The 24,194-nt window shown below is 40.5% G+C and overlaps 1 protein-coding gene across 1 annotated transcript in view; it reads left to right on the top strand.

Annotated features, from left to right (window-relative positions):
- LOC122807521 (solute carrier family 26 member 6-like) overlaps positions 1-24,194 on the top strand; it is a 1,069,142-nt gene that overhangs the window by 493,255 nt on the left and 551,693 nt on the right. Inside the window, exon 8 of the mRNA XM_044078446.1 lies at positions 11,661-11,808. Coding sequence (XP_043934381.1) covers positions 11,661-11,808 — 148 coding nt within the window. The remainder of the gene's footprint in view (positions 1-11,660; positions 11,809-24,194) is intronic.

Genomic DNA, 24,194 nt, shown 5'->3' with positions numbered 1-24,194 from the left:
TGCTTGCCTGTTCCTGTTACAGTGGTGAATTTGTCATTTGAACCTTGCCTAAAAAAGGCACTATAGGGGCGGCAAGAACCTTAGCCAGTATCTGGAATCCCAGGAGTGACAGGTACAGGTCATCTCTGGCAAAGCATCGCGGTCTGTCGACCATGTCATCCCAGGCAGACAGATACTGGATCCCTTTGGAATGGCACCAGAAGCTTAGCCAATTGCTGAAGTCAATCATTTTGTCCTTGTACTGTGGCATCATTCTGGGTGATGGCAGAATGCTACTCAGGGCTAGGGTCATACCTGCCTGGGCTACAAGATCGGAGAGCTCTTCCATGTCTTTTTTCATGTAGTCCAGGGAGGTACATCTCAGGTTGTTCACACCAACATGGACAATGACAGAGTCATATTTGTACTTGTGGAGTGACCTGAGTGCATGGGTTATGTGGCGGATCCTGGCACCCGACAGGCAGCTGACAGTAACCTTCTCCTTGTTTAGCCTGGTGAGTGGGACATCAGTGTGCCTGACTATAGAGTCGCCTATGACTAGTGTGTTTGGTACGTTGTTTTGCCTTATTGGCTGTGGTTGGGTGGCACACTGAGTCTGCGGGCTATGTGTTATTTGGGTTGTGTTGGGAGTGGAGGTTGCTTGCATTTCTGCTTTGGAGGTCTCTGTTGCTTGAGCAGATTATTATTGAGAGCCTCCGCAAATGTTTTTGTGTTTCTATGTGTGGATTTTGGTGGTGTAGATTTAGTGAGACTGGTGCAAGTGTTTACCTTCTCCTCTTGACTGTCAAGTTCAGTCTTGATTGGAGAGAGCTTTACCTCCAGTTTGGCTAGATAAGTGCATCTCTCACTGGTTGTAGTGTTAGGTGGTAGGAGGAGAGGGTACATGAGGCAATTTCTACATTGCCCCAAGATGCCCAGATTCATCAGATAGACAGGAGAGAACACTGGGAGCTGACTCTTGGACATGCCTGAATAAAAAACTATTTTCCTCTAGACAAGTGAGGAAAGTGAGTACAAGAGATGTTTTTCTCTACGCAAGTGAGGAAAGTAAGTACCAAAACTGTTTTCCTCTAGGTAATGAGGAAGGTTGAGTGCTGTAGTAATTAATAGGTTATTTAGTGTTTACAAGTTCTGAACAAGCTCTGATCATGAATAAGCAAATTCAAGTGCTAAAAGTAAGAATCTGTTTCTGGACTAAACTAGTTACAGGAAAGGGGGGAAACAAGTGCAAATGTGGACTTTTAAATCAGAAAGTTGAGAGAGATGGAAAAACTGCCCAAATGGCCAATAAATACAATTTCTGGGCCAGAACCACTCCTGATGTGTTAGATAGGTTACCTAGTGCTTACCACTCCTACTGATAAGCTAGAAGGTTTCCCTCCAACGCAGAAAGCTTCGGGGGGCTCAGAAGCTTACATACAGTCCTGGATACAGCAAATCTGAATCTGGACTACACTAGTTACAGGAAATGTATTTTTTTAATATATACAGAAAAGTAGCTAACACAGCAGTCAAATAATTCAAATGCAATGAAAGCTAGCACATTTGAGTATGTAGCAATGTTAGACTAAACAGTTTAAAAAATGCCATTAAATTAAAAAAAGACTAAAAACAATGCAGAAGGAGTCTATTAGGTAGAATGAGGTAAAGAGATGGGACTGGGGGAGTGTCCCAGATCAAATCTACAGTGGGGGCGGGCAACTGCAAAAACCTCCAAATTTAAACAACAACACAGGAATAGGGAGGGTGGGTATGGGAAAACCAACACCTTCAGCAGAGATCTGAAAAACTATACAGTGAAGCAAAAATAGTGCACAACTCTGAAATCAGCCAGCAATGATATAAAATTATTCAAACAACAATTACCAGTACACAACTCTGAAGTGCCAGAAAAATATACTCGGCTCTGTATATCTCCAGATAGTTTGAAGAGCACTCTTTCAGGACACAGGAAGGCTCCAGCAATGATATCCTTCCACTTTGTTCTTCCACATTTTTTGTCTATCACCATCCTTGTCCAACTAGTTTGTCCTGTATGTCTGCACCTGCTTCTTCACCTAACCTCCCTACCTGATATTCACATTTCTAAGCACCTTCACCAACATTCCACTTTCTTTTAAAGAAAAAAGTAAAAAAATGGGCACCTGTCCCACAAAAAAGCAATGACCCATACCTAACTCTCCAGTTCACCAGTGTATCTTGTTGACACACTTCATTTGGTACAATTATCTGTACAACATTATTCTGTTGTTGTCACCTACCCTTGATGTGGTGACAGTCCAAAACCAGCACATTCTGGCTACATTTCTACATTGATGTTGTGAAGAAGTGGATAGATATGGTTCTCTCCCATTACCTTTCTGCAGATTCCTCTGTTCTTTCCCCTGTGTCCTGTCCTCTGCTTGCCCCTCATTTCACCAGTTTTGTATCAACCCCATCCCTGTGTCCTGTCCTCTGCTTGCCCCCCCCCATTTCACCAGTTTCCTATCAACCCCACTTTCACATATTTATTCTGGTCAAAAAACAGAATGAAACACAATACATATGGCTAGATATGGCCCATAATAATGCTGTCAGTTTTTGTCCTCAGCATTTGCATAGACAATGGCATTGTGCACCACTGCCAAGTGACAGTGAATAGCTGTTCATGTCCTATGGCAAAATCTGGTCAGTTGTTGCCATCACCTGTACTTTGCAACAGTTACTCAAATAGTTCTTTGACTACCGGATGTAATAAAGTGCAACATCCTCTGTGGAGTGTTGACTTGTCTCAAGATTGCTTTTTGGCCACAGCATCAATAGTTAAAATCCAGATGTATGTTACATTATTTCATAATGTGAACTTTTACCTCAATTATATTTTTAATGACATACATCTTAAATTTAATCCATTAATAAACTTTCATGAATCTATTTTGAAAAGTTTTATAAAAAAAGCATTTGCAAACACATCCAAGCACATAAGGATAAATTATTAAACCACCCTTACACTACCCACGTCAGCATAATTTTTTGCCTTTCCTACAGCTTCTTCAGCACTGCAGCCATCAGTCACTGATACAGAACCTGACTGATTAATACTGAGGACACTTCATTATGATGTGCTTTAATGACCCATAACAGCACCCTTTCATATCTGTCTCTATATCAGTATCTATCTTCACCGTTCCTCTCTCGTCCCTTTGTACTGTTGACTATGCATTAGGCTGCTGGGTGTGCTGGTACTGCTTTGCTGAAAAATAAAAGCTGCATATTCCATTGGCTACATAGGTTATCACTGTCCCTTTAAAGGTGTGACTTTGACATGTGTTAAGTAGGATTTCCACTGTGGGATCTAGAGATAATGGTCAAGTCTCTAGGCATAATATTTCTTCTTGAAAATGGTTCATATCCAACATTATATGAAACTCTAAGTGCCTTTCATGTGAATGAGTTGCCTATGTATCTTTCTATACCTTTTGGCAGTTGTAATGCTCCATAAACTCAAATCTTGCACTCCCTTGGTGAACAACCTACCTCTACTCTTTCACAGACTTGCTGCAAGCGCCATAGCCTATCCCATATCTATACTCATCAGTCGCTCTCTATCAGAGTCTACTGTCCCCTCACTATGGAAACTGTTCTTTACCATACCCATTCACAAAGGTGGTTACTCTACTGACTTTGCTAACTACTGCCCCACAGCTATATCCCCCTTTCTAAGATATTAGAAAAATGTGTTCACAAACAAATCATGGACTACCTACTACTGGAAAACTTACTCTCCCCTACCCAACACAGATTTTGTCCTAACCACAGTAACTCTAAAGTCCTAGTTTCCTTTTCCCACTCCATCTCCCTTGTTAGAAATAACAACAAACTGGTCTCCTGCCTCTTCTTTGACCTATCCAAAGCCTTTGACACTGTCTCTCTCCCTATCGTTCGCTGTTGACTATGCAACATTAACCTATCTCCCCCAACCATCTCCTGGTTCTCCAGCTACCACTCCAACCAGCAACAATCAGTCAAATGGCTCTACATCTTATCACCCTTCCTACCCATCCAGATGGGAGTCCCTCAAGGGTCTATCCTTGGCCCCTACTCTTCAACATCTTCACCAACCACCTTTCCACAGCCTGTCCTCTCTCTACTCTCATACAATATGCCAATGACTTTGCCATAATCTCTGCTGCTGATAGCATCTCAGATCTACACTCCCTCACCTAAAATTTCTTTAACTCCATCAAAAAATGGCTTACTACTAACCAACTTATTCTCAACCCCAAAAAGACCAAACTTTAGCTATTCCTCCCCAAATCACTCTCCCTCCACAAATCTTTTTTCTCTATCACCTCATCTCACAACACCACAATCAACGTAGTATCCCAAACTAAATTTCTAGGTGTAATCATCAATGAACAGCTTAAATTTGACCTAAAGGTCCACCATTGCATAAAGAAAACTCACCAAAAACTAGGACTACTCTACAGAAATAAAAAGTTCCTAACTAAAGATTTGAGATTGTCACTTGCCCATGCTAATCTTTTCCCCAGCCTCCTCTATGACTTTCAAATGTTTACTAATCTACAGACCTCTCTACGAACAAAGCTTGAAAGAACCTACAACAAAATGGCTCACTTTGCTGCTACTCAGTCCCCAAACTCATACCACTGTCTTTCACTCTCTGCTTTAATCTGGCTTGAGTTCCCCCAACAACTTCAACTGTCTCAACTCTATCATTCATTCCATCCTTCATAAACCCACTCATGTCCTAGCATCTCCTCCCTGATCACTCTCTATACTCCCACTACAACCCTTCAGAGCTGTAACCTACAACAATTGGAAATCTTTAAGCCCCTCCCCCAATAAATTGGCCAAAACTTATACAGCTACTCCCCTGCCCAAAACTGGAGCAAGCATCCCTCAGACATCAGAAAAATAACAACACATTCATTAAAAAAGTCTCTAAAACTATATCTACTCAACACTTTGACCTGTAACTGTAACTCCTAGCCTACCTACACTCTACTGATGCCACTCATTGTCAATTGACCCCAACTCTCTAATGTTGACTATACTGTGAATCTTGTAAAAAATCTCTTTTATAGTTAACTTGCTTTTTACTGACTTGACCTTGAAACTTTGTAACAAGTTAACAGTGTTTTGCTGTTCATTGACAATTGACCTCCATCTGTCTGAAGCCAACTCTACAATGTTTCTTGTAAAAATTTCTCTTATGATTAATCTCTTTTTTTGACTTGATATTGAAATTGCGCAACATGTACATGCACTAATCCACTGACTCAATTTACTTCTCTGTGACATAGCTGGTCTTTGAACATCATGGCCATTGCTTCTCCACACTGTAATCACACTGTAAAGTGTACAAAGGCTTACTATTACTACAAGCAAAAACATACAGTGTTATTTACTGTATTTTACTTACTTATATGTACTGTTTCAGTAATGTTTGTAAGTTTATGTTATGTCTATTTCATTAATATTTTTATGTTATTAATTGGGGAGCTTTTCTCCCTGGGCCTCCACTGAAAAAGTGGCTTTTGCTCAGTTGGATACCAGTCAAGAAATGTCAAATAAATAAAAATTGTTTGATGTCTGGCAATGTGCAGTTGTAATATGTCATGCTAAATGACACTTCAGGTGTTACTGCATGATGCGGTGAGTGTTTGCCTTATACCTCATTGTACACACCGTTAACTTGTGATTTCCCTTGAAGCAAGTTTGTGTGTGGCAGGAATAAAAATATTTCAGTAGCTATTACAGGAAACATATGTATAATAGTTATTCCTAGATATTCTTAAAGTCATAACAGAACATTAAATAATAATCACATTCTGACACTCTGTAAAATCATCTGGAGTTGAACCCTGCTTCAACTCTGTTTTTTTTTCATTTAGCTCAGAGAGTTTTCACCTTGTGTCACAGAAGAAGCTAGATTAACAGGTGTATTTTCTCCACTAACTACTGTCCAGAGTGCTAACAGTTGCTCATCACCACAAAGCCTGTTCACATTGTAGAAGGCATACCAAATTTAGTGTTTCACTGTTTCTATCAGCAGAGAACTCTGCTTGGTAACAGAATGCCATTGCACAAATGGGGAAGGCAAGCAGAACATTTCATTTTTGGAGCTAACATGGAAAGGTATAATAAACTATGTGTAGCACTACTGAACACCACTAAACACTATTACTTCACAGCCCCATTTCAACACAACAAAGTATCATCATTCAAGTGCTAACACTTTGTCCATCCTGTGTTTTACAAGTGTGTGTGTGTGTGTGTGTGTGTGTGTGTGTGTGTGTGTGTGTGTGTGTGTGTGTGTGTGTGTCTCATTTACACAAGACAGGTAGGTATGTCAGTGTCAATTATGCAGTATACATTAATGACAGCATAGCTGATATGTCAGCAGCAAGTAAACATTATTGAGCATAACACTGACATAACTCCATTTGTAAAGTCAGATTTCTGCAGTGGTGCTTGCATTAAGTACTGTGTCCTCTAGATAGGTGTGGGGTTCTAATCTCATGGCAATCAGCTTGTGTGTGTGTATGGTGTTGTGCAGATATGACCTGAACTACTGTTGTTCCCAATACAGTAGTAGCCTGGAATTAATTTTAAACCTCAGGGTGAGTCCACATCAGTTGCAGACCCTTATCGCAACATCATCTTGTCTACCAAATCACAATGATGTCATCCTGCATAAACTGCACTCTCACACTGTATAAGTCAAGCTTTTATGGTGGTACTAGCATTAAGTACTGTGCCCTTTAGATTGCATAGCTGGAAAAATAGGGGGTTCTAATCTCACAACAGGTAACTTGTCTGTGTGTGTGTATATGGCTTTGTGCAGAGATAACCTGAACTATGTCTGTCCACAATACAGTAGTAGCCTGCTGTTAATTTTAAACCTCATACTGAGTACACATCAATTTCGGACTCTTTGTTCAACATCATCTTGTCTGCTAAACTACACTGATGTAATTCTGTATAAAGTGCACAGTGGATAAGTCAGACTTCCATGGTGGCACTTGTATTAAGTACTGCACTGTGTCCTGTAGATTGTATAGCTAGATAGGTAGGGGGGGTCTAATACCATGGCAGTCAACTTGTGTGTGTGTGTATGGTGTTGTGCAGATATGACCTGAACTACTGCTGTTCACAATACAGTAGTTGCCTGGACTAAATTTTAAACCTCAGGGTAAGTCCACAACAATTTCAGACCCATCTTGCAACATTATCTTTTCTGCTAAACCACGCTGTTGTCATACTGTATAAAATGCACTCTCATACAGTATGTCAGATGTCTGTGATTGCACATGCTTTACTTACTGTGTCCTCTAGATTGCATGACTAGATAGGTAATGAGTTCTAATCTCATGGGAGTCAACTTGTGTGTGTATGGAGTTGTGTAAATATGACATTAACTACTGATGCTCTTATTAAAATAGTAGCCTGGTGCTAATTTTACACTGCAGTGTGTGTCGACATCAAAGTCAGACCCTTCTCCCAACATCATCTTCTCAGTAACACAACTTTGATATCATCCTCTATAAAGTGCACTCTCAAAGTGTATAAGCCAGACTTCTGTGGTGGCACTTGTATAAATCCGTGTGCTTATCTTGCATAGCTAAAGATGGAAGGGGTTTTACTCTCATGGCTGTCAACTTTTTTTTGAGTATGTGTGTATGGAGTTATATAAATATGACCTTAACTATTGGAGGCCTTATTAAAATTGCAGCTTGGCATTAATTGTACACTGCAGGGTGTGCCAACATCAATGTTAGACCCTTCTCCCAACATCATCCCAGCAACACAGCACTAATGTCATCCTCTATAAAGTGCACTGTCACACTGTATACATCAGACTTCTGTGATGGTGCTTGCATTAAGTGCTATCCATTCTAGGTTATATTAATAGATAGGTAGAAGGTTCTAATCTCATAGCACTCAACTTGCATTTGTAATGGTTGGTCCATTGCATCACTGGAGGATTATTTCAGCTGATGTGGTAATCTGACTCCAACTCATGAGAAACATTTACATTGTGAGATCAATCCTACATCCCATTTTTCATCCTATCCGCAAACACATACTGTATGCAACACATTGATGAGGACATCATTTCAATACTGCACTCTCACACCACAAAATTCAGACCTCTCCATACACTTGTGTGTAGATTGTGTCATCAATAGGTAGAGAGTTTGAATACAGCAGTGTGACTCTACTGATTGTATGTGAGTGTGAATGTAAATGGATGCCAGAGTGTGTTACATCTCTTAGTAATGACAACATTTAGAATTCCACATAGTTGTAGAAGTCATTTTTGCACACACATCTCCTATGCATGACACAACTGAAGTCATTTCAAAGATGTATTATGGCTCACATGCAATCAAATGTCTCCTGTGGCATGTGGCATGTGCATGTAATATACTTGTGTCTAGCTTGTTTAAGTACATAGGTAGGGAGTTTAAAGATAGGAATGACTGTCATCTGTAGTTGTGTGTGTCCTCCTCTTACTGTGTAGAACAGGCTGCAAAACATATATGGGATATATATATATATATATATATATATATATATATATATATATATATATATATACAATGTGTTGTGCAACCACTTTTTAGTGGAAACATGCAGGTAAAGCACAGTGGTGATGTCATCCATAGAAATGTGCAGTGTCACAGTCAACAAATAAATCTGTATTTCCCATTGTGTTTCAGCAAACATTCATCCTGTGATGTTATCTACATAGTTAAAATCCCAACATCACTGTTTGCATTCAGTATACATGTTGTTAAAAGTTTGTGACCCACATATGCTATGCTCAGGTGTAGCTGTTGTTTCCTGTTACAACAGTTTATTCTACATTTCTTTTGGAAAGGCTGAATTTAAGACCGATGCTGTCATTTGAACAGATTGTCATTACATTACAGTTGTAGTGAAACACCTCCTCAGGACTGAGGACTTAAGAAGTTATAATGCATGTTGTTGCCTTGGTAAGGCATGTGTTCCAATATGGAATTATATCCACGCTGGACATAACAGCAGGGAGCTACAGGTGTATTTGGGTATATCTAACATCAGGCAATGTTGCTTGACATGCAGTAAGATTCTAAGTAGTTACAGGGACACATATTCATTCAATCGTGATCATGATGTAATGCTTTCACATAACCACACATATGACAACTGGTGATGCAGTTATACGATGGGATAGTCATTGATCCCACTATGGTGTTGATTTTCTCAGTGCTTAGGCAAGTGTTCCAAACCAGCATTGAGTGACTGTAAGCATTTTTGTCCTTAACTGTTCTGCATGAAAGACATTACTCCCATTATACTTTGTACGTATAGAGTGACAGAGGCCTCCCCATCAACTTTTAGCAGATAAAATGTATGGGCAGAAAAAGTGCAGCTGATTGAATGATTTCACATAGGTGGAGTTCAACAGCTGTGATAGCATTTCCATTGCCGTGGATGTGATTAATAGCCATCTTGTCATTTGGAAGAGTTGTACAGCTTGATGTTCATTTCTAGCATAGGGATTCATTTTGTGTGAACATACTGACATCACACAACAACCATTACATCTTGTCAGTGTTATCCCTTGAGATGTTATACAAACTCATGTGAATGCAGCTTTGGATTTCATGAAAATACATATTAGTTCTGCCACTGTAATGATGGGAGTGCTACCTTGGCACATGCATTGAGTACTATGGTGTATATGTGTGTGCTCCTGTTCTTGGTTGGTATGTGTACAGACATACAGAGAAGCCATCCTTGACCATGGAACATTGATATAGGACTAATTACATTTGTGTACACATAAGCATACTCATTAAATTGCCATTAATCTGACATGCTGATATGACATTCATTATCGGGTATCCTTTCTTAATACACACATTAATTTCATTTGTTTGTCACAATGCCCATTGCCACCTCATGTGGCAGATGATGACAATACAAAGCTCTGGGGAATATATATATATATATATATACATATATATATGTGTGTGTGTGTGTGTGTGTGTGTGTGTGTGTGTGTGTGTGTGTGTGTATATATATATATATATATATATACATATTGCATCATGGTGTGAGGTTTGTATTGTTGTTATCTATAGGCACAATAACTGTGTCAGGCAGGGGTGCCTTACACAAAGGTACTGCATATGTCACATTCTGCTTCCACATTTGTAACACCACACACACACTTACATATGGGATGCATAACCATTATAATACAGAGGTGTCTAATTCTCTTCAAGTGTGATCCTCCTTGTACATATGTTAGGATTCTTTCTGTGGTGTACACAGTTAATATGCAGATCAATGTTGATATTGATGGCATGAGTTCAGATATTATTGCAGAAGGTGATTGTGGCCTCTGAGCCATTCCTATTTAACTACATATATGTGCATAATGCAAGTTATGCAGATATCCCATTATGTATTGTACTGTCCTTGTGAACTGTCATCTCAACTAAGCATGTGGATGACATTCATATGTCATGTAATTCCCCCTCTGTTAAAATGTGAATTTGTGTAAATTTCGCATCCTATCATATCCTACCTGCTTTTATTTACCTATATTTGCTCAGGAATTGTGACTACGATTACTTATTCTGACATATGTATTGCAGAATTTTGTTATTACAAAAGCACCTTCACATCAATTATCATACTACACTTGGAACATTCACCCTCCCCTCTGGCATCTTTCTGCAGACATCTCTTTCATTTCCATGTATATTGTCCTCACTACACTTTTCCTGTCTGATAATCCATGTATTGTTGTTGCCCTTGCCATTTCACAAACCCCTCTTACATATTTTTGTATTCATATGTTACATTTATGTGCACAGTACACTCAGTATATTTTACCTGCCTGTGTACAACATGCATTATTTCCCTTTTCTAGCTCTTTGTGCTGTCCACATGAGCAAGCTTATCAAGTTTGCCCATAGACAAACCTGTTTGTTTACTGTGTGTACACATGCTTAACATGGTTTCCTGGCCACAAACACTGTTGTTGGCCATGGAAACATGCTTGTATGCTATGTTAGCATGATTAGCAGCATGCAGATGCAATTAGCACTGCTGCTCATTACGCTAACAAGTAAACATCACATAGGCTTTGCTCAAAGCCTACATGATTCTTCATGAATCCCTGGGATCATCTTACATTTGGAAAATGTTGTTAAAATGTATACATGTATAGGCATATTGGACAGCTGGTGTAAAGCTACATTGAGTAAAGTATGCCAGTGATCTAGTTTCAAGAACAGATTCATATCATCAGGAGATAGTCAAGAAGGGACAGTCCTCATGCATTAGTCTTAGCCCTCTTTCTCGGAGAAGGTTAAGGTGGGGAACAGTAGATGCCTCTGATGGAGACCTTTGCTATTGCTACTTATTAGCTCTAACTTAAAGGAGGGGCATCAATAACTGGTCAGCAGCTTTTAGTACAAGCATAAAATAACGTGGTAACATCTGTGCCCCTTCCTCTAAAAATGGAAAAATCCAGGACTCTTAACTTAGTAAAAATGCTAGTGAATGTGTTATATATACTCAGTCATTTTGAATGACAGCCAACAGTAAGACATCACTTTTTAATTCCAATGTGTTCTGTTATTCTGATTTAGGCTGAAAGCACCTTCCTTCCCAAGTTATGGCAGTATTGGCCCCCTTGTGGGTAGAGCTTTTGCTGTTGCCATTGTTGGATATGGCTTAGCTATATCACTCGCAAAAACTTTTGCTACAAAACATGGATACCATGTGGACAGCAATCAGGTAGGAAAACCATTAATTATTTTATTTTTGCTTAGAATTATTAAAGTGATTTAATAACTTACCCACAAGACAGCAAATGAAAGTAACAGCTAACAATTGAAAATAATTTATAACCATAAAGAGTGACAAAAAGGCTTTTTAATGTTAAACAGTCTAAATTTTGTGTTGTGGTTCATCCTTTTGAGCACCACAATGTTTTGAAAAAAACTGTAATTCCAAATATAATAATTTATATAGGATATACATTGTAAAAGGACAGTGTTCCTTAATCATGCAGACAGGAAACAGGCACACTCTTAATTACAGGCATAATGTTTTAGTATCTCAGTTAACATATGTACTGTTAAGGTCATGCTCATAGTCCAATTTCCAAAGATGTAAAGAAAATTATATTAAACAACTGGAATATATTTAGAATTAATAGAGATGTAAATAGAGTTATGGGGGACAAACCTATTTTTATCAATAATATAGGAAGAAATATGAAATTATTAATGGAGAATAAAACAGATAATAACAAACTTTCAGGTGAAGGAACTAAACCCTGTGGTAGATGTTCCCAATGTTCATATATCATTAAATATAGTGACATAGCATTGGGTGACAATATGGTGAGTAAAGTAAACTTTATAAAATGCAACTGTTATACAGAAAGGGTTGTCTATCTTGCTTATTGTGAGACATGTAAAGGATTCTATGTGGGCAAGACAGAGCGAGCCCTTAAAAATATAATCTATGAATGTTTGTTTGTGTCTTTTGGCTTTTTCCCGGTTAGGGATCGCCACAGTGGAACTCCGGTCCGCTATTGATTGGTAGTAGATTTTTACATGCTGGCTTGCCGAGCCTAATGTACAACCTTCAACCAAGGAATGCCCATTCACGCATGTCACCACACAGAAGATGCTCTAACTGAGAATCGAATGAGCAACGTCTAACTGTGAGGCGACAACGCTACCGCAGCACCACCACCGCAGCCAAAAATAGAATCTATGAATAAAATAATAATATAAAAAATAAGAAAGAAACAAATGCCCTTTATAGACATTCTAAAATATGCCATGTTTTTTTACACTTTAAATTTGGCATTTTAGAAGTTATACACATAGAACCAAAGGGGGAGGGGGACTGGCAAAATATACTGAGTAAAAAAAAACTGCAGTGGCAGCTAAGATTAGCAGATAGATTTCCCCCAGGTCTTAATGATTGTATTTCTTTAAAGTCAGTATTAAAAGAGTGGGCAGATAGACTATAAATAATGGTTGTTATGTCCTGTTTATGTTGGCATGCTTTTATTTTTAAACTTTAACACTTTTTATTGAGTCTGGTAATTGTGAATTTATATCCAGTTCAATTTTTTTAAATGTATATTTTTTCACATAACATAGCTACTGATAACGTGTGATTTCACAGAACAAATTGGTTGGGCAAACAATTAGCCAATGTTATGATTTTTTAGGTTATTTAAATGCCATTTCTTGTACTGTTATTTATTCTGATGAAGTCTCCTATCAGACAGACAAAAGTGCTCAATGTTATTTTATTTATTAAAGGAAGAGTCTCTTTGCAACTTTGGTGCATTTTTTATTATTTTATTATTTTATTATTATGTGGAGGAGTTTAAATGTGTATATAAGGGTAGATAGGATATGTTTTTTTTATTCTGAAGTAGTCCAGAAAACTGAGGACGAAATTGTGTTCAATAAATAATAAAGTTTCAGCTCCAAGGTCTTCTCCTTCATTTTTTTTATTTTATGAATGGTGGGTAAAGTTAAATGCAAGTCCTCTGGGTCTTAATGATTATATAAGCATGACACATTTGTTAAAACTGCAGAGTTTAAATTGACTTCAGATCAATTAATCTGATGTGGAACTGGTAGTTTCATTATGTGGCTTTGTATATTGTGTATAAAAATTAGAATAATAGTATTTTAGATATTCTGAAGAAGTCTGTAATAAGAGAGGATGAAAGCACTCAATATATTTTATTTTGGACAATGCTGATCATATCAGTGGCACTTGTGTATTTTCACTGAGTTACATTCTACCAAGTCATTTGGAGGCATTTTATTTGTGTTTTCAGTTTAACAGTGGTATTTGACACAGTTTAATGAAGAATTATCATGTTACTCCATAGCAGTTATTGCCTCCCTTGAAGAAGTAGATAGTTTTTCTTTAGAATTAGTGGTAATAAGAAGCAACAAGAAGTTGCAGCAGCACAGGTGTTGATAGAGCAAAGTTCCAATTTGCATGTACTATATATACACAATGAATCTCTGCTTAGCTGAAAATCTCTTTTTTTTTTGGTTGTCAAGTTCAAACTGACATGGGGGTACCAAGCAGCCTAGCTACAGCTTCATGCACACCACCTTCATGAGGCTTAAACACCCCACAGAGTCCACTAGTTGTAGTTATAGTTATAGTTATAGTTATATATACATGACACTGGTGTCTTTAGAACTGGATAGCTATTAAGGACTATTTGTATTCTTTTCAGCAAGATAAAAAACAATTTGTAGCAGATAAAACTCGTGATTGGTACGGAAGGTAATTCTATTCATATACAGCATTTGATTATGTGCATAACTGAACTTTCTGAATAATGCTATATCAATAACTGAACTTTCAGTTTGGAGGGGCACCAAAGAAAATTATTTTATTTAGTTTCAAATTTCATCACAGACCTTAATTTTGCACCATTAAAATGTTTCACAGTTAAACCAGCAGATTTGTTTTGAATATGCATTTCCAACTTATCTCAAAGAACTTGGAATAACTTTTCTCTGCTTCTGAAATTGTTTACCAAATCAAATGTCAAGAATTTTTGTGTAGCCAGTGAATATGGTATGAACCACTACCTCTGGCTGCCACCTTCTGGCTTTTGATAGTCACATCAATTAATGTGGCTCTTTTAGACTTTTAAAACTGTTGCAAAGTCCGGTTCTAGTGGTATGGGAAACATGAAGGCCTAGGAGGAGATACTGAGGAGTGGTCACTGTGCATTTGTTTTAAGCACATGGAATTCTCTCTAAGTGATGTGGTCAGAGAAAGAATTTTACTGGAGACAGATGAAGCAAAATCTATATGTACACAGAACTTAATGATGTATTCCCAGTCAAGTGCCTGGACACTAATGTACAAATAACAAAAATATATGAATGAGGGCACCTTAACAATTAATTTTACAGCCATTATTGTCAAGTTCCTGTCTTTTCTTTTCATTTTTCTTCTTTTTTTTTTTGCTTGCTTTACTTAGTTTAGTTTCATAGTTTCTTTTTTTAAACAACTTTTTATTTGATTTTACAACCAGAATTCACAGTCAGAACAATTATACACGTTTGAAACAACAGAAAAAACAAAAACAAAAAACAGACCTGGGATTCAGCAAGTTCTGCAGGGAGTACAGGAATAGTGCAAGAGCTGCTGCAGACAATATGGCTGATGAGCGATCCAGGAACAAGCTCCCGGGACGTGCATGCGCACTCCTACACTATTCCTGCACGGACACCACTGCTATATGCTAATTACCCCATTTTCTGGTAAAAAAACATGCAATTGAGGTGAATGAGCAATCCAGGAAGCAGGCAGGCATCTGTGCAGGAATACTGTAACCTGAAGAAATGTATTCAGTTACTAACCAAATACATTTCTGCAAATTACGAAACAGAAGCATGACAGCTCCAAAGAAAGCATGTATTCAATATAGTAGGCATGCCAGTGGCCAAATATATGGCCATCGGCATGGGAAATAGTTGCAAAATTATAAAAAATTATTTTTATTTTTTTTGGCCAGTTTTGGCCATTTAAGCTTAGGGCAGTGATGCGCAAATGGGATCGGCCTGAAAATAAGACAAAAAGGTGGAAATAAGCTTTTAAACACAAATCAGCATTCTGCCATGATAGTCAGTGGCATGCATAAGACAACAATACCAGGGAATAGTGGTTGCTAAGGGGGAAGGCTCATTGTAAGTGTGGTAACTATGAATAAGTATTCTGTTTTATGCAAATGAGGGGACTGATACTGAATCACAGAATTCCTCTCAGTATTAGCTTGCACTCAACCGTGTAGGTGCAGTAACACCATGGTGTAAGTATAAGAAAAGAACAGCTTGCATGCTGTAAGCTTATTGGAGCTCTGTGGCCCATGTTTGCCCTTAGCTAAGCACAGCTAAGGAAGGGGTGTGTCTGAGGCTACCTAGCAGTGTTTACATTGCCTAAACGGGTGTGCACCGGATTTTAAAGAAACAAAAAAAACCCCACAGGAAATAGCAGCTCTGTTCACATCTGAGCACTGGGTATGCATGGCATGCCTCGGGGCTTAACCAGGAAGGCAATGGGAAAGGAAAACAGCAGTAGGAAGGCAATCAAGGAGAATTAGCTTAGCTGGCAGATGAAATGTATCAAAATCAGCCAATTACACAGGCAGCAGCCCAGCCCAGCACACTACTATAAACTATGCAAACACCTTTCACTCTGGTTTATCCCACAAACTCTACACCACCGGTGTACACAGATGGGGACATTTTACCTGACAAAACTAATAAAATGTTAGGGGCTGCTGTTGCTCTCATTCATCAATATGTGGAAGGGACTGAGGGTGGTGAGGATGTGAATGCTGATGAATAACCCCCAGTGAGGAGAAGGAGAAGATTGTACAGACCCAGGGTAACCTACCAGGGCCTACATGAACTGGAGATAGTGGAGCACTATAGGGTGGGCAGGGACATTCTACAGCAAATTATTGAGCTGTGCCAGCCACACTTCACACACAGAATCAACAAAGGGGAACCCATCCCAGTTGATACCAAGGTATTTGTAGGCTTAGGAATACTAGCCACAGGTACCTTCCAAAGGCGCTCTGAGGATATCATGGGGATCTCACAGGCATCAGCATCCAGGGTACTCCACCAGTTCCTGGATGCCATGTCAGCACATGCCGGTGAGCACATATATTTCCTCACCACCAGTGAGGCATTGACCAGCAATATGCGTCTCTTCCACCAAATAGCAGAATACCCTGAGGTAGTGGGTGCTATATATTGCATGCACATACACATCAAAGCACCACCAGTGAGCAGGGTACGGTCTACATAAACCCTAAGGGCTTCCCCTCCATCAACTGTTAGGTTGTGTATGATGCCGAGGACTTTATCTTGAATGTGTGTGCTGGCAGCCCTGGGAAATATCATGACTTCCACATCTGGCATGTGACACAGCTGTACCAGACATTTGCCACTGTGGACATCCCATATGGCCACCTAGTGAGGGATGCTGGTTATGCACTGGAGCCGTGGCTGATGACACACATCAGAAATGCACACAGACCCGAACAAGAACTCCATAATGAGGCACATGCACAAACCAGAATCATAATAGAATGTGTGTTTGAGATGCTCAAGTCATGGTTCCACTGCCTGGACATATCCGATGGAGCCTTTCAGTACTCTCCAGCTACATGTACACAAATGTTCATTGTGTGTGCCATGCTACACAATATGATCCTGCGGAAACAGCTGCAGCAGGTACAGCACAGGGCAAGGCCACACAGCCCCCCACCATTGCCAAGGCCATCACAGGCACAGAGGGACTTGGAGGAGGAACAACCTGAGCCTGCCCATGTAGGCAGAAGGAGGCATACCCAGTATGCCCAGGCTTTGGCAAAGAGGCAAAGCATAGCACATACACTGACACTGTAGGGGCCTAGGGAATGACACCTCTCTCTGACTCGCACATACAGTAAAAGGGATGCCAAACATGACACTACCTGTGCTTTACCATGTATAAGGAGTGTACCATGTGCATCCAACATAGTCAGCCCTCCAGCACCATCCTCAATACTGGCACAGCCACAAGGTAAGTCACTCTTCCTATCAGTTGCTGAATGGAGTAGTATGTTCTGCTAATTGTATCTATGGTATGGATGTGAGCATGCAAGGGAATCGGGTGGCTGAATGGGATGGCAGTAGATAGTGGACACCTATATGCGCAGCATGAAATCCATAACAAATACTGGTGTCAACAAAGTAGGCTGTACTAGACAAGGTGACAAATCCCACTGCAGTACATGTGGTGGCCCAAATGTGTGTCCATAGGACATACACATGCATGTCAGTGAGGCTCACATACCCAACACCAGCCTCAGCCAGCAGGACAGGTGTAGATGACCATAAAGAAAGGCTGTGCTAAGGCCTCCAATTGATGGCAATGGTGAACTCCTCCCCCCTCCAGACCTACACAGACAGACTACAACTGGTCTGTCAGTTGTATGTTAGTTCTGAAGGATAAGAAGTCTGAAACTGAAATGTAGGTCAATAAAACCTAAGATATGTACTCTACTGATATGCTTCTAGTCTGCATGATAGGTCAGAATACAAAATGAAATGGAAGACAACAGAGTACCTGAAGTACCAGTACAGTCATATAAAATGTTTAAAGTCATCAGGTGTGCTCCCCCCTCCACAATGCTATTTAGAAATGCAGTAAGATGTACATATTGGTTTAATAACAGTGGAGCACAGACTACCTGGGCTGGCCCAATTTACAGGATAGATTGTTGCATGTGTACAATATGCAGGGGTCTGTGTGTTAGATTGTTGTGTGTTCAATATTGTCTGGAAGTGGTCAGCATGTAGGCATGGAGGGTTGGGGTCTATATTAGAAAGTCAAAAGCTTACCTTATCGAATACCTAAACGTCAACCCGTCATCATTGAACTGCATAAACACTGAATGCCCTAAACTGCGAAATTCAAAACATCGAACTATCATACTTTTCCCACCCCACCGCCCGCTACATACTACCTACACAAACAAACTAAGTAAACCACATACATACACTAACCAAAACCCTACTTCTAACCCTAAACTAAACCCTACTTCTAACCCTACACTAAATCTTACATATACCACCATGTATGCACTTAACTTAACCCACACCCTGACCCTAAGGTCCATAATTATCGCACACTTACCTTAAAAAGCTAAACCCAAACAAACTAAATAATCCACACACATACACTTAACAAAACCCTACACTAAATCTAACATAAATTACCATTTATGCACTTACCTTAACCCGCACCCTACCCTAAGGTCCGTAACTATCGCACACTTACCTTATGGAGCTATACCGCAGAAGGCCAACCATGACAAATCGATGTTTCTACTTTCACTCTTCTGGACGATCGATGTTTTCATGGTTCGATGATGACGGGTCGACATTTAGGTATTCGATAAGATAAGCATTCAATTTTCTAATATAGACCCGGAGGGTTGTGTCTCAGTGGCCTATGGTCAGTACTGTTGATGGTAGGGCCATGTACCAACAACTGCAGTGCCAATCACAATGCATCTCAGCAATACTCATGTCAGCAGTCGTCCATACTCACTGTCCAGATGTCAATATCTGTCACCGTCTGAAAGATGGACATGCCATGAATGTGGGCCCAGACATACACACAGTACACAGGTGGAAGTACCCTAGACAGGGTACATAAAATGCAGCTGTCAACTACACACACCTTTGGAATTGTACATACAGGTTAGCAGCACATTAGTTGTCTGTGTAGTATGGAATACTGATGTAGTTTGGCCAATCAGTGGGAGACCACAAAAGGCACAGTTATGAAGTAATGAGAGACTGCTTATGTCCTTGCACAAGGCAGCATAAGGGGAAAGTCCCGGGTATATCTGTGAGTCAGCTGCAAGAAGCTTCCATATCACACATGCACTCAGTTCACCTCACCATCAGCCACAGGTTTATCACAGGTCATATCCCTGCTGTTGAGAATGAGTACAGTATGACCCCCACTTCTGTATGGGAATACCCACAGAATGCAGCATGCTGAAGAGGTGTCCCATGCAGGTGTGTCCCTAGCTGTAACCAGCACCCTGCCAGCATCCAGACCAATGAATTAATATGGACAGAAACTATTGCCATTAACACCTTGCCCACTTACCCTGTCACCCCAGGAGAATCCAGTGGCTCACAGCCTGGGAATGTAGGAGTGACATAATGCACTGGCCTGCTACAGATGGCCTGCATCACTACCAAATGGCCTGCAGTCCTCTGTCAAAGGCCTGTGCCTCACCTGTACTGCCAGTGTATGGTATCTCATGGGGTCTCAACTAACCTTATAACACAGTCAACAGAACACAGATGCAAGGCCATGTCGACAAATCCCAGTAACATGCCCACCATGTCCTACTGCATGAACTGTGGACCAACCCCTAAATACCGCTGGGATGAAGGGACAACTATAGGGATACTTCTCAGATATCGCTTGCATAATGTTAGGAGGAGGATAAAATAATAGAGTGGGGGGTGTAGAAGCATGGATGTCAGGAAGTGTGTGAAGTCTGAAACTCTGATGGTTACCCATATTACCCCTCCATGCAAACTCAGTAATGGGTGGCCACAAACCTGCTCGTAAACTACAATGTGAAGGGGAACTGACCAGATATATGAGCCCTGCCTCTGGGTAACCTGTGTGAATCTGAACAGCTGAGAGGTATGGCCACAGTAGGATATGGCCATTCTGTTATGTCGATATATGTACAAGCAGGGGATCCTCAGCCACCACAGTACCAAGGTGCTGGATCGTTTACACAGACCCATCAGCAAGTGTCTGCAGCTACCCCTCCAGAATGGCATGAGTGTGCAAGAATATGTAGGCTGCAGACCACATTCATCTTGTATTTCCCAGGAAATAACTGTGAGCAAATAAGTATATCTGTCAGTAGTTGATGACAGAATACATCACAGTGTAAAGCAGTACATATGTCTGAATATTTCTGCTAACACCAACCATGTAACACAAGCAGCACAGACACAATAGTTACAGTATCCCACTATCTGTCGCCCACTGTGACTCCATATTGTCAACCTATCTACAGATATCCTGCAGAAACAGGTTGCTAACTGTAGATGTAGAACACCAAACCCTGGACGGGAGTACAACCTACCTGGAATGGATTCACACACTCAATACTGGGCATGATCTTACACCTAGAGAAATGAAGCCCATGTCTGACAACAAAGTGGACTATACATATCTGTCAGTCATAGATGTTTGTGCACACACACCACATTGTACACCATTCATGCTTTGCACACACATTGGATAGGAATACTCACACATATCCAAGGCCAACACACTATAATATGTCAAACATTCACACACAGAGATGTGGGGAAGAGAGAGAGACAGACTGTGACAGAGAGATTTCGATCATGAGGCCTGTCCCACCCGCCACACATCCAATTGGCCAATATCACATGATGTGCTGATGTCAATCACTGTAGCCTTCAGCTTTATAGTGTCTGTGGTGCTTGTGATAACTGTATAACACGATAGTCACGATAGTACAAATCAGTATTCATCTAGCATTTGTATACCCAGTCCTATCAAATGTTAAGCTGTGTGTGACTGAGTGTGTGTGTGTGTGTGTGTGTGTGTGTGTGTGTGTGTGTGTGTGTGTGTGTGTGTGTGTGTGTGTGTGTGTGTTTCCAGAGGAATGGTTTATGGCCCATTCACACACACTGCACTTCTCATTGCCCATGTTAGCACTCCTGCTGATGTCAGTCACCTTGAAATAACCCTCTGGTCAAGTCTTAACCCTGTAAGCTTTGTGGCGCTTGCGATACGTGTGTAATACTGTAGTATAGAAAACTAGTTAAGAAGAAGTTCTAATCCCAGACATGGCAACTGTGAAAGTTTGTGTGTGTGTGTGTGTGTGTGTGTGTGTGTGTGTGTGTGTGTGTGTGTGTGTGTGTGTGTGTGTTGAGATGAATGATTTTGAGGCCATTCACAGTCACTACACCTCCCATTGCCCTACTTTAGCATGCCTGCTGATGTCAATCACCTTGAAATAACCCTTTGGACAAATGCCAACCTCATAAGCTCCTTGGTGCTTGTGATAACTATGTAATGCTATAGTATACCATACTAGGTAGGTAGGAGTTCTATTCCCAGGCATGACAACTGTAAACTCTGTGTGTGCGTGTGTGTGTGTGTGTGTGTGTGGAGATGAATGATTTTGAGGCCATTCACAGTCACTACACCTCCCACTGCCGATGTCAGTCACCTTGAAATAACCCTTTTGACAAGTGCCAGCCCCATAACTTCTGTGGCACGTGCGATAACTGCATACTACTACAGTGTAGCATACTAGTTAGGTAGGAGCTCTTATCCCCGACATGGCAACTGTAAAACTGTGTGTGTTTGTGTGAGAGAGTGTGTGTGTCTTTGATGATATCTGATTTTATGGACATTGACACTTATTACTCTCCCCTTACCCCTCCTTTAGCACTGCTGCTGATGTTACTCACCTTCAAAGATACCTGTGGATAACTCTGTAAAACATAAGCTCTGTGGTGCTTGCAATAACTGCATAATACTATAGTGTAGCATACTAGTTAGGAAGGAGTTCTAGTCCAAGAGATGGCAACTATGAAACTGTCTGTTTGTGTAAGAGAGATTGTGTGTCTTTGATGATACCTGATTTTATGGACATTGACACTTATTACTCTCCCCTTACCCCTCCTTTAGCACTGCTGCTGATGTTAGTCACCTTCAAAGATAGCTGTGGAGAGCTCTTCAGCATATAAGCTCCATGGCACTTGCAATAGCTGCATAATGCTCTAGCGTAGCATACTAGTTAAGTAGGAGTTCTAGTCCCAGAGACGGCAACTATGAAACTGTATGTTTGTGTAAGAGAGTGTGTGTGTCTTTGATGATACGTGATTTTATGAACATTGACACTTACTACTCTCCCCTTACCCCTCCTTTAGCACTGCTGCTGATGTTAGTCCCCTTTAAAGATACATTGGCACAGCTCACCAACACATAAGCTCCATGGATCGTGCCATAAATGCGGAACAATGTAGTAGCAGTAACTACATAGGTATAGGTTTGAATCTTATCTGTGGCAAGTGTGTGTGTACATATGTATGTCTGTACCTCAAAGATTTTGGCCTCATTTACACCCAGTACATATCTCAGAGCCTGACTTTAGCAGTCCTGCAGATATCTTCCACCTGAGAAATACCTGTTGCAAATCCTAAACCATGTAAGGTCAGTGGTGCATGTGGTAAATGCATAACATAATGGTCTGTAAAGACTGTTAGATAGAGGTTTGCACCTCACCCCTGGCAAATTTAAATGTGTGTGTAGGGTTAAATTTTTTGGGGATCTCTCACCCAATGCCAGTATTTACAAGGGCTGGTGATGTTCCTCACCTTAGAAGTACCTTGGGACAGCTTCCATCCTACAAGCTCCGTGGCACGTGCAATAAATGTGGTACACTATAGTAGCAATACATAGCTAGGTAGGGGGTCTGAATCTCAGTACTGACAAGTGTGTGTGTGTGTGTGTGTGTGTGTGTGTGTGTGTGTGTGTGTCATCAGTATCCTGTGTGGAGGTTTGCTGTGATTGTGTAATAGGATCCATTGTGGGGCAGGTTTTGCTGAATTATTATGTTGAGGACCTAGAATATGTCACAATGTCCACCTTACAAGGACAACAGATGTCAAACACCACAGAAGTTGGTGTAGACAATCCATAGCCCTACATGTGACATTATTTATTTATTTATTTATTTATTTATTTATTTATTTTATTTAACATTTGTTGACCGGGAAAGTACGACTAGGTTCCATTATGGTGAACAATATAGGCAACCCTTCTATTACTCAGGGAACACTCTCCACCCACGTCTCATACACAAACATACTTGGCTAAGCAACAACCACTATATTGGTAGTTCCCTGCATATTGCCTCACAGATAGTAACCACAGTGTGATTGCAGAGTCTGCAGACGTAACCCACAAAGGGAATACCATGCCTTATACACATGCCCTGTATGGACAGAGGCCACTAGCTCCACTGAATATCTGTATCATGCCTTCAATGCAGGTGCAAGCACAACCTCAGTTACATAGCCAGATCTCACCAAATGAGGTCAGGAATGCTACATTAGAAGAAAACAACCTGTCCACACAACATGCCCCAGAGACCTCAAGTACACTTCCACACATCAGAGAACATGCATGTGGAACATGCACAACCCAGACACTGTCCATGTTATGGAAAATAGATCACATACATGGGAAGCAGTGCACATCACTGGCCACCCAAAATAGTAACCCAGATGAGTGGATGGTGAATACAATACCCACCCCTAAGGACCACTCCAGGGACTACACCCCTGAGCCACACTGGGGACTATTGTCATGTGGCCTGATGCCAAGGTATTCCCTTTGCCTAGCACTGTACAGCCATCAGGCTCATTCACCTACTACATACCTATGAAGCAATGAACCTATGCATCTCAGTACTGGCAAGTGTGTGTGTGTGTGTGTGTGTGTGTGTGTGTGTGTGTGTGTGGAGA

This window comes from Protopterus annectens, chromosome 7.part1, assembly GCF_019279795.1.
Source record: "Protopterus annectens isolate FY-2018-M chromosome 7.part1, PAN1.0, whole genome shotgun sequence".
Lineage (NCBI taxonomy): Eukaryota > Metazoa > Chordata > Ceratodontiformes > Protopteridae > Protopterus > Protopterus annectens.
This window is presented reverse-complemented; position numbering and strand designations above follow the sequence as displayed.